The 16,768-nt window shown below is 37.6% G+C and overlaps 1 protein-coding gene across 1 annotated transcript in view; it reads right to left on the reverse strand.

Annotated features, from left to right (window-relative positions):
* LOC110463732 (PDF receptor-like) overlaps nucleotides 1–16,768 on the reverse strand; it is a 126,424-nt gene that overhangs the window by 49,912 nt on the left and 59,744 nt on the right. The window contains exon 2 of the mRNA XM_021518553.1: nucleotides 1,627–1,732. Within this exon, the coding sequence (XP_021374228.1) occupies nucleotides 1,627–1,732 (106 nt within the window). The remainder of the gene's footprint in view (nucleotides 1–1,626; nucleotides 1,733–16,768) is intronic.

Below are 16,768 nucleotides of genomic sequence, written 5' to 3' on the forward strand. Positions count from 1 at the left end.
CTGAAACGGCAAGAACAAAATTTCTATCATGATCGTGGATCACATGAATTACCTCCCCTTGACCTGGGAGAAAATGTCAGAATTCGCCAAGGGAATAACTGGCAGCCAGGACGCGTTGTAGGTTTCGATCAGAATCCTCGTTCTGTAATGGTGCAGTCGAAAGGAAAAACATATCGAAGGAATCGGAAACACTTACTAAAGTCATGCGAAGTGTTCACAGAAAATGACTTGGCACGCACAGTGGAGCAACCATGGTATGATGATGTTAAAATGGACCCAATTAGCAGAGACAGTCGTGAGGAAAGAAACAGTTGCGAACCTCCAAAAATCCGTGCCAACCAACCAAGTGAGATTCCAACAACAGGACCAACCGTAGCACCACCAGTACAGCGAACCTCGAGAGGACGCGAAATCAAAGAGCCCGCAAGGTTCAAAGATTACCTAAAAACTTGACATTCGCAGTCGTGTATTCATGTGTACTAACCAGGAACTCTTAAATGTTCTGTTATTAGGATCACTGACAGTAAGTGAATCAATTCAGAGACAGTAAAGTCAATAGTAAACTTCATAACTTCAGTATTAAGCTACATATCTAGTCATTAGCTAAATTCTAGTCATTTTATATTTTGCATAATAACAAACAACAATTTAATGATTCCATAGTTGATTTAATCTTAAAAAAGAAAGGAGATGTAATAATAGTTGCCTTAGTAGAGTATCTACGGTACTTACTATACAATTATATACTACGTCATCAAGTTATGTACACACAACCTCGTTCTGATTAAAAGCACATGTTAGACAGACGACCATCTTAGTGTTGTGATATTACAAATACGACGTTTAACAATATAAAACCAAACCAAACCTACGACCAATTAAAACATATTCCGGAAGTAAAATATATTACTTGTGTAGATAATAGAGATGTACACCAAATTTATCAGGTGACACAGACCACTCCCTCCCCTATCACTTCTGATTCACACACACCATCTACATGTATATCGAGTTATGACATGCATTTACGTATTTTATATACAAATGGGTAAACACGGATGTGTAGGTGTAAAATGTTAGTCATGCAGTGTGATTATAATGCAATTTGAAAGGAAGTAGATTAAAAGCCTTTTTACAATGTGATCGTGAAATTAACAAGACAGGAATCTATGTTTGAAAAGAACATAATTTCGTAAAGTGCAGTGTGTTGGGATTTGCCTGTTTCCTTCGATCAGGATATTTCTCAAAACAAAACAATAAAGACATTTTCAGAAGGACTTTCCGTCCACCCTTAGTACTTTATATCTCGATAAAATCATACTTCATAACTTCAGAGAACTTTAATAAATGCAGTGGTTTTGTGCAGGAAAAATTAATTAAATTGTCTCCTTTTTGAATAGGCATTTCCATATTTCCTTCTTTTATTTGGTTTAGTATGTGACTCGCGATTTTTCTTCTGATTAGGTTATATATTTGAAAATGAATTAACAACTGCCCACGCAATATTTTATTTTGATCACCTCAGCTCGAAAAGGTTCAAGCAATTTTTTTAAGGAAACTAACTTGGTTCTTACAGCTATGATTAACTAAAAAAAAAAAGAGTCATTTATATAATGATTTACTCACCCTCTATCTGGAAGTTTTGTTCTGCCTGACTCCTGAAGCAATCTTCATCACTGCCAGCCCGCCATGTTCTTACCATACTAGGGTCAGTGATGGAACCATTGTACGCCTGTTAATATATAGGAATTGAAAACAAAATTACAATCTGTAAATTAAACAGGTATATAGCTGCAGTATAATTAGAGTACATATGTATCTTTAACGCCAACACCGGGTATATACCGGCAATATATGGCAAATTTTTGCGGTGTCGAAATGTTCGCATGTTTTAACGCTGAATAACTAAGCGCTGCAATGTTCATTATAAGTATATAGAAAATATAGACATATATATAGTGTCAACGCGAAAAATATCAACACTGCGATCAGTGTAAAGAGTTTGAACGGAACATTTCCACAAGCAAAAAAATCCATTTTTGCATTTAGCAGAGAAACATTTTCCAGAGATCAGTTAACTTCAACCATAAAATGAGACAAGAATCATAACACGTGTGCTGTCCATAACATGGTCTTCAATTTTAGACTATTTGAAGCTTAGTGGCAAATCGTTGTATGTACATATTGGCACTATTTTCAGACAGCCTTTAATACATTACACTTCATTGTAAGCTGGAACTTTTCGACTACATAATCTAAAAACAAGTGTATTTACCATATTAAAATGTATGTTGAGTCTTTGTTACAAAGGCAGTGGATGCCAGCAAACAGAAAGCTGCCAACAAATGATCATTGTGTGACATTGAGTATCACATCCATCCTACACTTGTTAGTTATTTTTTAAATTACAATTAGCATGGCGTCACAATTTGATGTTTTTTTCAAAATCAAAGTTCTTATATTTACAGGTCACAACGAAAAAACAACATTCCTATTTCTACCCAGAATGGACTGTAGGTAACCATAGCAAAACGTCACGTCAACAGTATCATCATAATCTCTTACTTGGACTTATATTGCCAAATATTTTGCTGCTGTTCAACTCTCTCAAGTATTTGTTTTTGCAGTTCTATTAAGTTTTTAAAATATGCTAAATGGACAAACTTAGAGTTTAAACATGTTATTATATAAGTCATTTGGTTGACTGATTAATTGGGCTTTCGCCAATTACGGCATTAACTTATTTTCAGTTCAATGAATTTATTTAAAATTTAAAAAAATGATTAACTTCAATCAATTAAACTGACTGTAGCAAGATACATTTGTGTGTACGTGTATACCTTATCAAACGTTATCGCAGCAAGCAATGTTATACCGAGACACTACCAACGAGAATGATAGTGATGAAGGAAAAGAAAAAGTGTGTCAATTGAAGTAGCATATACAATTAAGGTTTCTTCAATGATCAATAAACAGAGGACAACGAAGGGTTGAAAAATACTAAAATGACTATATGTTAAATTGTCAAATCACAAGGACACAATAAAAGTTCGAACGAAACTAAAAGAAACAGCTGAAATATCAAAACGGAAAAAGAAAAAAACCCACCTCGACCCCAATCAAACCACAAAAACACGGAGCAGCTTCAGGGGCTTTTGAAGTGCAATACTTAACTGTACTTTACACAGCATCCTCCAGGATGAGTGTCACTGTACTTCACACAGCAACCTCCATGAGGAGCGTCACAGTGCATATCATCATAATCACCCAGGTCATAACATTTTACACATACAAATACTATGAGTGCCAAGGATAGCACAACACATTGATTGTAAAATAACGTAGAATCTGTCCCGTTAAACATCTATTTTCATTCTCAACGTTTCTGTTGTCCGCATTGTGTTCAAACTTCCTTAGTGCTGCTGCAGAGAACAGCATCCGGAACTAACGACCGTTCATTTCCATTCTTTGACATTAATAAAAAATTATAATTGGATGCCAATCCTTAATGGAGATTACGCTTTCAACGCTAAAAGTATCGGTTACAAATTGATTTAGTTTGACACCTAAGAAGTAGTAACTTCATTGTGATTCATGGATACATTGATCGATTATCTCACCACATGTTAGAAAATCGTAAAAACACAACTAGTACCATGATACCCTCAAATGTGAGTTAATTTTAATTGTTCATTTGCGTCATTTCAACAGCTTAGAGTGTATAAAGATGGTTGGACAGGGATAATCACCGAAAAAAAAGCAAGTAAGCGAAAAAGAATAAAGAATGGGTGCCAAGTGTAGAATTGGGGATCGCAAATCAATGTTGGTGTGTCCATTGCCCTGTAAGCTGATGACAAGATAGAAAAACGCCCATGTGTGCAGGGGCTCATATTAATCGCATCGGACCGTAACGTACAGTGTGTTCAAGACTAGTGTTTCAAACAAGTGAGCCTGGGACGTTTTGAGGCACCGAATTGTCATGTTGTGTTAAGGTATAAAATTTAAGTGTGATGTAACTGTTATATGACCCTTTCGACTATGGACACACTTTTCCTGTGACTTAGCTGATGGCAAGACGTACATTTCCAAACAAGCGTTAGCTTAAGGCGCAACGACGCCGAAATTCGATTATGACGGCGATAGCATTTACAGGTAATTTATGGTTGATCACATGCGAACGTCGATACAACTTGAATTGACTTTCACTGCGCAAAAAGGTGGTTTAGATGAAGTGATGACAGGGTTTTGTTTTTGTTTTGTTTTTGTATTGTTTAAAGGTCCATCGATATTTTGAGTCATTTAGGGCCAACAATACTGTTAAAAAAGAAATTCGCGAAAATAAACACATCAAACCAAAAGTAAATAGCTAAACATATGTAAAGGATTAAAGAAATAGATCAATATCGAAAAAATTGGCTGCACAATAGATCATTGTAAATACCAATAGGCTTTCTGGAAGTCGCCTTCTTATCTTTTTTTGGGTTTTGTTGGGTTTAACACTGAGGTGATACAGAATCCCGAGAGTTACAATTGGGGCAGCAGTGTCCCCAGAATAGATAGAAACCTTCTGAATTGGGATACAGCAAGTATATTTTTTACCCGATTGTGGCCAGGGTATTTTTGTGCAGATAAATGTAGTAGATTTGTGTTCATGATTTTTGACCAATCATTTATATACTTACTACATTCATGTAAAACAATGCTGTTATCACTTTTATGAATTTTGTAAGAGTTATAGTTTTCAGCTATAAACACCTGTCGAAAAGGTACATGACGTCAAAATATCAACTAGATATTAACTGTGTGCCATGCAAGTGCCAACAGGACATTAGTACATTTGCACAGTTTATTCCCGCTAGATTTGCTGTCCCATTATTTAAAATGAGAACAACAACAAAAATCAATAAATCTGGTGTATTTCGTCAGTGTTGTAAACCAATTACGATACTTTTTCCTATTCACGATACATTGTTTATTATATTCTATGCAATCCATGGCATAGTGCTTATATGTAAAGACGACGCCATCATATTGTATACAATTGATGACAGATGCATTCCATCTCTCAATAATAACGTTAAGGGAAAATGTATTTAAAAACTAAAGAAATACAATAAGACGATTCGGACATACGGTATTAGGAGTGTCTGTGGTATCAGAATATCACAATATTTCTTCCTTACACTGAGAATTGTATACTACAATTCTGTTGTGTGGAGTCAAACTGTGATCAATTGTTTGCCTTCAAGAAGACAGGATAGAGGGAATTACGAATAATCTGTGAATTATACCACACATCAGGCAAGCGCTCCCCAGACATGCGTTACGGCGCCCTCCGCGTCTATTATACATTCCATTTCCATAGGCTTAACGCCTACACTGCCCCATAGTGTTATATGGTAGTAGTACGTTTGTCATGATATTACAATTCCTTTCACCCTGCCTCACATCAATAGTGCGATTTGACTCCATGTTGTTATCATTAACGTTTGTTCTTTAGACTGATTGAGATCCATGATTCATTGAAGCAGTTTGTGTGCACCCTATGCGCTTTTGAAATCTTTTTTATTTGGTTATAAACCTAACCTCAGATATTCACAAGACTCGACTTACTGTTAACAGTTATATAAAATCAACAATTTCGTTATTACACATCCGGAAGACTGTGTATATGTGGTACTATGACCGATCTGCACTGGTATTACATACTAAAGAGTAGGTTGTTCGGACGTCTGCAAATTACAATAATTTAGTTTGGATGTAGAGCGGTCATTAGTCTCTTCTGACGATAGTCGACATCATTTCTCCTCTCTACGAGGACGTCGTTGATAGCAATCACGACCAGCAATTCAACAGCGTTCCTCTGTAGCAGAACCATCTAAGTATAAAGTGTTTATTTCGTGTTCATGTGATCTAAAAGAGTAATTTGTTTTTCAATTCGGTGTCTATGCAGTTGCAGGTCTTAAAGCAGATTTGTTTTTTTTACTAATACGTTGTATACAGTCATAGAAATAGTATTTGTCAGAACAAAATAAACTGTATGTGTTGTAGTTGCAGTCCAAAATCATGTTTGTTCGTTCAATGCCCCCTAAACAGGAAACTAATAACTCTATTGGGGTCCCCTATGTGTCATCTTTTACGACGGTATGCAGTTTAAAATAAAAACAAAGTTCTCGTTAAAACTGTAAAAATAAAAAGGATAATGTGACCAGGCGGAATGCTGTGCTGCGTGCCTTTGTCATTGTATTTCAGTGAGATTGCGCTAGAAAGGCGCGGAAACGCAAACAATTATTCTATCAAAAAGACTGTAAATGTCAATTCTTGCATCACACTTAGGGGATAGTACGTTGTTTTGAGTGGCTATACTGGCGATTAGAACATGAAATTTGGTTTGAAGTCGAGACCGGTATGTTGAACGAAAAACAACGTACTATCCCCATTCTAACACACCTTAACAAACATATTACGCTAATATGTTTAGAAACATTGTATTTCCTTGTACAAAAAGTATGTAGTTAAATACTCTGTGACCTAAACCGGCGACGTGTCATTCTGAAGCGGACTGACCAATCGGAAAAAAGCTTTCAAAAGTCGGTCATTTAGCCCCGCCCATACTATTGCAGAATATTTTGATTGTTCGTGAACGTCCCGTTACCAAAGTTTATACGACACATTTGAATTAATATGACCAAATTATTACATTTCCATGTCAGTATGCATACCAATCTGTGCTTATCGACACAATCGGTGATTATTTGTAAAAAATAATTATACAAAGAGTTTTGTGTTAATGCATGCGACACATGTAGAATGTTTCATTTGATTTCGGATCTAACTAGATGCCTTCACACGGAAGGAATGAACGTTTCAGTAATAAATGGAGGTAAGAACAATTTGTTTGTTTGTTTGAGTTTGTTTAACGTCCTATTAACAGCTAAGGTCATTTAAGGACGGCCTCCCCTGTGTGCAAGATGCATGCGTGTAGTGTATGTGTGTGTATTTTGGGAGGCTGCGATATGTTTGTGTTTATCTCCTTGTGATAGCGCGGAACTGATGCCGACTTTATAGTGCTACCTCACTGAAACATACTGCCGAAGACACCCAGCAGGACGCCCCACCCGGTCACATTATACTGACAACGGGCGAACCAGTCGTCCCACTCCTAATTTGCTGAGCGTTAAGCAGGAGTAGAAACTACCATTTTTAAAGACTTTGGTATGTCTCGGCCAGGGGACAGAACCCAAAGCCTTCCTCACAGGGGCGAACGCTCAACAAATGGCCAAAAGTGAGGCATTGTCAAGGGAGACATTAGGAAGAATAAAGTTATTTAGAAAGGAGAGAAGAGATAAGGTCCCAAATTTAGTCGCCTCTTACGATCATGCAATTGGGGGCAGCAGGTACAATTCTTACGCCCTACCTGCAGGGACAGGTAAGAACAAGGAAATTTTACTAATTAATTCATTCAACAAATACATTTTATCGGTCGTTTCTGTTCTTTTGCCTGCTAGCCTTATCAACGGGATTTCGCTAAGAGGCGAGCTTGACGCCATATTGTTTTGATTAGAAACGGGGCGTGGTTTAAGTGCAATGGGAGGAGCTTTACACGATTGAACATGATTCTATCGCAGATTAGAACATTGTCCGTATCCAATCAAAACACGCGTTGCAAACAGAATTAAAGATTGATACAAGATAGATTATGTATGTTATGTTGAGAAAAAGCAAATTGCTTTTTAAATGGCTTCATATTATGTGCTTACACAAGCCTTTCAAGTTTAATTCCGCGTTCTGTTTGTGACAATTTTGCACGAGGAAACCAGAAAAGTGACCAACCCAATCATCACAGAGAAATACATTTTATGATATAACTCATAATAAAAAATCGTCACGTTTTGATTAAATAATCAAACAAAAACTAAATATGACTTGGTATTGAAATAATAAAGAAGCTCTAGAAAACAACTGTAAACGACAAAATTGAGATCAGCTGTCTCATAAATGTATCATGTTGAAATCAAAGCAGTTACAGCTATCACAATATTGATTAATATCATCATTTTTAGCTTACCTGCCCGAAGGGCAAGTGACCTTATGTTACGGTGCGGCATCCGTCGTCCATCCGTCCGTCTGTCCGGCGTCAACTTTTGCTTTAAACAACTTCTTTTCAATAAACAAAAGACCTAGGTAGATGATATTTGGCCAGTAGCATGCTGGGATCAAGGGCTACCAAGTTTGTTCAAATAAATGACCTTGACCCACTTTCAAGGTCACAGGGGTCAAATATGTTAAAATCTTCAAACAACTTCTTTTCAATAACCAAAAGGCCCAGGGTACTGATATTGGGCCTGTAGCATGCTGGGATGAAGGGCTACCAAGTTTGTTCAAATGAATGACCTTGACCNCTTCTTCTCAATAACCAAATGGCCCAGTGTACTGATATTGGGCATGTAGCATACTGGGATGAAAGGCTACCAAGTTTGTTCAAATAAATGACCTTGACCCACTTTCAAGGTCACTTGGGTCAGATGTCTTAAATCTTCAAACGACTTCTTCTCAATAACCAAAAGGCCCAGTGTACTGATATTAGGACTGTAGCATGCTGGGATGAAGGACTACCAATTTTGTTCAAATAAATGACCTTGACCAAATTTCAAGGTCACAGGGGTTGAAATATGTTAAAATCTTCAAACAACTTCTTCTCAATAACCAAAAGGCCAAGGGTACTGATATTGGGCCTGTAGCATGCTGGGATAGAGGGTTACCAAGTTTGTTCAAATGATTGACCTTGACCCACTCTCAAGGTCACTGGGGTCAGATGTCATTAAAATCTTCAAACAACTTCTTCTCAATAACCAAAAGGCCCAGGGTACTGATATTGGGCCTGTAGCATCCCGGGATGAAGGACTATCAAGTTTGTTCAACTGAATGAACTTGACCAACTCTCAAGATCACAGGGTCAAATGTCTTAAAATCTTCAAGCGACTTCTTTTCAATAAGCAAAAGGGCCAGGGTACTGAAATTGGGCCTGTAGCATGCTGGGATGAAGGACTACCATGTTAGTTAAAATGAATGACCTTGATCCATTTTCAACCTTATGTCCTTGTTCAACAATCAAGGTCAGAGGCGTCATATGTTTAAATCTTTTAATGGGTTCTTATGAAATCTTAAGATTACAAGTGTTAGATTAATAACAGGTGAGCGATGCAGGCCCATTGGGCCTCTTATTAGTGTAATCTAAGAAGATTTATTGTGTAACGAATAATTTGGTTAGATATGTAGGTGGTGGTTGTAATCGGTGTAGGGCGGTGTTTTTTCTCCGGTCGCGGTAATTAGTACAACCCGTAAGCGGTAGTGAGCATGCGCAGGTTTAAACTTCCTTCTTCGTCGCCGCTAAATAGAAATCGAGACAGAAATTTACAAGCACGGTATATTCCTGCCACACACTCACAATATGCCTAGTGCAAAAGGGGTCAACCCCAGATCGAAGAGGGCACGTCCATACCGGAGAGCAGCGGAAACCTCGACAGCAGCATCAAGTGATCAAGATCATGTTCAGATGTTAGCTGAAAGGCCCCAAGCCAGCAGTCAGCAGACAGGTCCAGCTGCCAGCAGCAGAAATGCTTTGCCTGAGTCGCCTCTCACATCGCCAATGGTGCAGAAAACAGAATTAGATACATTTGAATTTGAATCGCATCCAGCAATAGTTGGGGTTTCATCTTGTTTAGGTGAAAACATCCACCAAACGTTAAAAGATTTGGTGGGGGGGGGGGGGGGGGGGGGGGACGCGGCATTACTTGAGCCAATATCACAGTTGGCAGTTCGTCAAAATGTTGTATTAGTAAATGGTGTCTTGCAAATTAAATCCATTCAAACGGAAGATAACAACAAAAGAGGAGTGGACTAAGGCCTTCCTCATATTTGTGAGCATCTACTTGCGTAAATACCCTGAAACGCACCAGGAGTTTTTGAAATATATGAGTATTGTCAGGTTTGCAGCTGAGCATTTTGAGGGCGTTGGTTGGAAGAACTATGATATACAGTTTCGGTTAAAACAAGTTCGTACACCTATTCGGTCTTGGGCCATTATAGATTCCGAGTTGTGGCAGCTTTTGGTGTCTGATTCACCAAGATGTACTCAACCAGTCACTCCTTCACTCAATGGCAAATGTTACAGTTTTAATTACCAAGGTCGGTGTAGGAAAAATAATTGTCAACATATGCATGCAGGCATTAAGTGTAGTGGCACACACCCAGCATGTTGCTGTGGGTATGGGTATAATAACAGCAATAGTCAGGGAAATGTCAGATTTCAAGGGCAAGGTATAAAGGGAAATAACTCGCGTTTTCGTTTCTCTTATTACCCCCATAGATTCACAGGGAAGGACAACAGCAAGGTAATGTCCGACCCTAAGGGCAAAATATGGGACCTAGGAACAACTCCAATCAAGTTGTTACCCCTAAAGCAAAACCTGGAGAACTACCCATTAACATTTGAAGCTGCAGAGTTAGCATTAGGGTTTGAATTTGTTTAATCCTCATTCACCTCTATGGAATCATTACAAATATTCCAAATTGATTGATGTGATGTTGCCAAATACACCCATTAAAGGGGCGGTACATCTAATAAAGCCTTAGCCTCAATCGCAGTATGTGGTTTTGTTATCTTATATAAAGATATAATTATTTGTTCGTAGGTTGAAAACCCTCTGAACATGTGGTAATGTAACGTCGAGTTATATTCGGAGACATGACCGAAAAAGTAGGTAGGAGAGAAAAGAGGTCTACAATGATTCCAACGGGTTAGCAGATTAAATTCTTTTAACCTGAATTGAAGAGATGAAGTCAAGGACAAAGAAAATACAGCTTTGTAATGGGCTTTAAATTAATTATTTCTTACGATATCATGCATTCGGATACAACAGTCCCCGAGCTACAGGACGTCATACGTAGAAGAATATTTCTCCCACCCTTCACAGGTTCATTCTCGTTTTTGGTAGGGAAAAGATAAACCTGTCTTGATCTACCTCGATCAAGACAGCTGACACGCGCTATTACGTCACAGACAACGCACTTCTTTCACCATGACCTGTGACCCTGTGCACTTTCAGCAAAAACGATTACATCATCACCTTTTACACACATGTAATACACATGTAAACAAACACTGTATAATGGCAAGCTCAACATCCCGACAATTCAAAATAGGCGAATGTGTTACCGTAGGAAGAAATGGTGAAAAGGGAAGAATTGTAGATGAAGTTAAACCATTAGGAACGTATGTTATGTACAAAGTGCAATTATTTGGTAACGGTACTATCGTTACAGCGTCGAAGCATGAATTGGTAAAAGGGCTAGCAGACGACGAACTTGAGTTTGATATGCTTGATTTTGATGTGAGCAAATATCTGAGTGAAATATCCCATGCAGAAACACAGGCAATGCTACATGAGTTAGAGCAGGGACAATCTGAATCAATGTTGACCCCCCGACGATCACATACAACCCCGGCGCCCCCGGGCTCTCCTCAGCAGACGGCGACTGCCACAGCCCCACGCGTTGCCGGTAGATTTGTTAACATGGACGAAAATGACTTAAGAAACTTTGTGGACCAAAACGAGAATATTAACACGAAAAAGAAAACTCTTTGTCATATGAAACTGTTTGAACATTTTCTGAACGACGTAAACGAATTGCGCCAAATGCACCAAATCCCAACTACCGAACTCGATTCGCACCTTTCAAAATTTTTAATTTGTGTACGACAGAAAGATGGTAGCGAGTATCAACCCAGTTACTTAAGAGGGATGCTTGGCTCGTTTGAAAGGTATTTAAAACGTCATAGATATGGGTATAGTTTGATTTCCAGTCATCAGTTCGCAGGTACGAGAGAGGCGCTCAAAACCAAACAAAAAGATTTAAAAAAGAAAGGAATGGGGAATAAACCAATGGCAGCGGATGTTATCACCGATTCTGAAATAAACACTTTGTATGAGACAAAACAGCTAGGTAAAGACACACCTGAATCTCTGCTGAACACCGTATGGTTTAACAACATGCTTCATTTCGGGATGAGGGGAGGAGATGAGCACAGACAGTTATGCTGGGGTGACCTAAAACTTGGATATGACCAGGAACTTGAAAGAGAATTTTTACAATTTAACGAAAGACAGACAAAAACACGGACAGGTATAGACGTTACAAACACAAGGAGTACAAAGCCAGCAATGTACGCGGAACCCGGTAGTGACAAATGTCCAGTAGAAACGTACAAAGCTTACAAGGAAAAGCGACCTGTCAATTTTTGTGATGACGAACACCCATTTTACCTCGGTACGGTGACGCACAGCAAAACTCCCCACCAACGCGACCAGTGGTTTTTGAGAGCTCCTGTTGGGCGCAACAAACTGTTTAAATTAATGAAAACTATGGTGACAAAAAGTGGAATGTTTACTAACAGGTCCGAAAACAATGTTGTGCAAAAAAGATTGACAAATACCAGTGTTCGCAAATACACGTGTCAAAAACTTTTGGACGAAAACATTCCAGATGCACAGGCAATCACATTAACCGGTCACAAAAACATTCAATCTTTGAACAATTACAGAACAGTCAACAATAAACAAAAACAGAAGATGTCGTCTCTTCTCTCAATGACAAATCGCCCAAATAAAACCGTACAAACGGACTTAGGACGACACACTGGGTCTAGTGCACCTACCTCACATCGGCCAATGTCAAACGAACAGTCAACAAATATTACACATGTGACTACAGTGCACAACAGCATGTCCTTGTGCGAACCTGAACGCGTTCGTAAATTAAAATCCAATGAATGTGAAATCCAAAGTATCTTCCAAGGCACACCAATCACTGGAGGAACCTTTAACATAACTATAAACAATACCACAACGATGTCAGCCCCCAAAACGAAACGACCGAGGGTGTTGTATTCTGACTCCGAGTGAACTTTTCGAAGCGTGAAGTCAGGGAGTGCAATTAGATCTGTGTGTTTTCGTTAAAGACACTATATCGCTTAATCTTATGAAAAAAAATGTTAATATACAATATAACGTTGCTAATAATACTAATGTATAAAATATCTAAATTTAATTATGACTTCTATTCATTATTGACGTTGCGGATTTTTTTTTACACACATTTACAGTACAGCGGCTATGCGTGTATTCATGCTCCATTGATGATAGGACGGTGCATCGGGGTCAAAAATACAACTTCGCAGTGGAGGTATTTTTACGGTATGAAAATGTGGGAGAAAAATAATCAATCACTCCTGTGTGATATAGACAGAGATATATCAACCAGAGGGTGAGTTTGCCTCGTGCTAAACCTAAAAAAAATATCTCACCCTCTGGTTGAGATATCTCTGTCTATATCACACAGGAGTGATAGATTCTATTAATGAACAGAATATGAAGATACCTCAAAAGACAACATTTTGTCTCTACAAAAATTACCAGAAGCGGAAACAATAGATATTCCAGATTTGAAGTATTTGTTTGAATTTCACTGAAAGTCATTTTGCCACCTGCAATGTTTCCAGTTGTTTGGTTGTGCTTTGTTCCACGTTCTATTGATAGTTTCGGTCATTTAAGCACGTGCCTGGTTTTGGTGGTGACCGGAGTGCCTTGAGAAAACCACAGACCTGCGACAAAAACAAATACTTTTGCATTCGAAATTAATACTGATCATTGTATAATTACCCAGCTCTTTCACTTTTGCATTTTCTCATATCGGACCTGACACCAATAATAGGGGTCGATTGCAAACAAAAAATAAACCAAAAAGAAACTGAAAAGAAAAGGTTTAACACTGTACACATAAGCAAACAGCAAAAATGAAATGGTCAGACAATATTAAAGAACAAATATATATATATATATATTTTTAAAAATGAACCAATTTTACGCCGGTATTCGAAAATCTGAATCGTTAACCTGAAATCGGCACAGTCACATGTTTCTAGCATGAATGATAACAAAAGGGCTGACCTTCACCCCGAGGCAAGTAAGCATGGTAAGCATGAGTATGATAGGTATATTCTGTGCGCAGCATTAAAAGGTCAACCTTCAACGAAAGGGACTTTTTGAACCAACAGTGATTTAAATAAAAATGATCTGTTTTTAATATTATCTGACCAATAATTATTGCCAGCTACGTTTGATGAAACTGGTAATATCAGGTTTAAGATCAGAGTAAAGTATTGTTTGGTTGATAAGCTTTTCTTATCTGCTTGTCTTTGATATCATTGCTTATCTTCGATATCATTTAGCTAAGTTGGATTCATCAGGAAGACGGCAGAACGAGGTTCTGTCAGCAACAACGACAGCTGCTGTGACTTTCCTTCAATCCTTAGAACCACCTGTGTACATCAGGGTGTGTGCCGATTTTGCGATGTGTTCGCAAAATAAATGTCTGTATTTATGGAGAAAAGTTTTAGATTTTTCTTTTTGGTGTTAGAACAGCTCTTAAATTATTAGGGTTCGAGTTGTCCTGTCCATGTAAGAACGTATGGTATGGTTTTGGTTTCTTTGTGAGAAAGATCTAAATTTGAAAGACGAAATGTTTATGTGTTGCAAAGCACTTCGCCGGTCGTATTATACTTACAAGAGGTGAACCAGTTACCCCAAATGCTGAACGGTAAGCCGGGAATAACAACATTAACATGGGACGTTCATTGAAGCAGATAATTCTGTAAGTATGAGATGCTTTCTTTAACAATCATTTCCCAGAGATTCCATTTTGCGGGATTGGAGTTCTATTGACTATTGCTGTAATTCTTCAGAATTAGCCTTTAAACTTCGAACATTCCATTGAATGATTGTATTATGTACTTTTGTTTGTAAAAAGAGTACAAATTGTACTTGACACTTTCTTCGTAGGGACAACTCCTGAATTGGCAGATGGTGCAGCATTCATTGCATCGTGATATTGGTCGTTAAGAATATTGAAACGGTTGATTTTTCATAGGATCGAGTCGTCGGTCACCATATAACGAACATATTTTTATACTACAATTTGTTGATAACAATTTGACGGGCTTTTCACAGAAGTCTAAATATAGAATACAAAGGGAGATAACTTGCATAAAGATTTCTTTCATTTAGCTCATTTTGTACATAAGACTGCACATTGCACTATATATCCACATATATTTATCATTGTATATGGATTACATAATCGGAGCTCGTGCTGCCCATAAGTAACATTTTAGTTGATTTTTGTTTAGTAGAACTGGAGAAGATCGATAAAGACTATACTCATCATGTAACCTATCCAAACTCTCTACCCTATGAATAAACCGAAAGGTAACAATTTTGGTAAAAGACTAAGAGAGAAAAAGTTTTCTCTTGCTTATATCCTGTTCATATCCAAATAGTAACTTTGTTGTTCAAATCGTCAACGACATATATTGGTATAGGCTGTTAACCAATCAGAGCTCTTAGCGGCAATGTTGGAATTTCAATAGCCGCAAAAATCACATAATTTCGTTAGGGCCCCCAGAGGAATGCATGTACTAATTTTTTTAATATTGCCCTGGCAGAATTGGAGAAGAAGATCCGATCCGTAGAGGTTTTACCAACAACAGCACATTTGAAATTGACCCATGTCGAAAACCAAAGGTTGACATTTTTTGCTGAAACAATATGAGAGAGAAAGTTTGCCCTTGCATATAACTATATCATATCAAAATATAAAATTTCTGCTTGAACTGGTTAACGGAATATATTGGTATAAGCTATACCCGATCCTAGCCCGTGGCAGCCAGTTTGAATTTGTAACCATTCCAATCAGAAACGTTGGTTTGTCAGGTCCTCCAGAGTAATACATGTATCAATTTTGATTAATATTGCACTGGTAGAATTGGAGAAGAAGATCCTAGATTTTTTTACACAAAACAGCACATTTGAACTTTGACCCCATACCAAAAACCAAAATCCGGAAGTTGACATTGTTTGTCAAAACAATTTGACAAAATGTTTGCCATTGCTTATCTTTATATGATATCCAAAAATCAACCTCGTGCTTGATTTTGGTATAGGCTGTTAACAAATCAGAGATTGGAGAAGAACATTGTTGAAGTTCGTAAACAATATTGTTGGCTTTTCAAAAAGATCAAAGTCAATAATGAACACGTCATAACACGTTAAAGGGAAATGTTTCAAAACAATAAATATATATCGAATTGATCGGATGGCCGTTTACTATCGGTTACATTTTTTTTTCAAAACGAGTGAAAAAAGAAAATCCTTTAAAAATAGGTGACCTTCACCCAAAGGCGAGAATTTAAACTTCCTCATTACATGACATAGACCAAATTAAGCCCCGACCACAGTATAAATACAGTACGACTTATAGTTAAGGAGATATGTCTGATTAAAAAAAAGGTAAACAAAAATCACTTTATTTAAATAAATTAAATATTTGACAATTTTGCAATGACAATTCCAAACTATTACCTACAACCTGGCAAAATATCATGTACATGCCTTTTACCATTTAGATTGAAAATTGGTCTCTGGATCTTGAAAAGAAGAAGAGGACGATTAAGAAGAGGAAGAAGAAGAGGAAGAAAAACAAACAAAAAACAGCCTAAGCAATATGGTTCCGGAAGAAATAAAACTGATACCAACTGCGCCGCGAATGTTTTTTGAAAATACACCTGACATTTTAAATGGACATTTCAGATATTTGTTGAAAACAAATAGACGAAATACCGATTACATTAGACACTCTTAGACACATTTAA

This window comes from Mizuhopecten yessoensis, unplaced genomic scaffold (genome assembly GCF_002113885.1).
Source record: "Mizuhopecten yessoensis strain PY_sf001 unplaced genomic scaffold, ASM211388v2 scaffold10921, whole genome shotgun sequence".
Classification (NCBI taxonomy): Eukaryota; Metazoa; Mollusca; class Bivalvia; order Pectinida; family Pectinidae; genus Mizuhopecten; species Mizuhopecten yessoensis.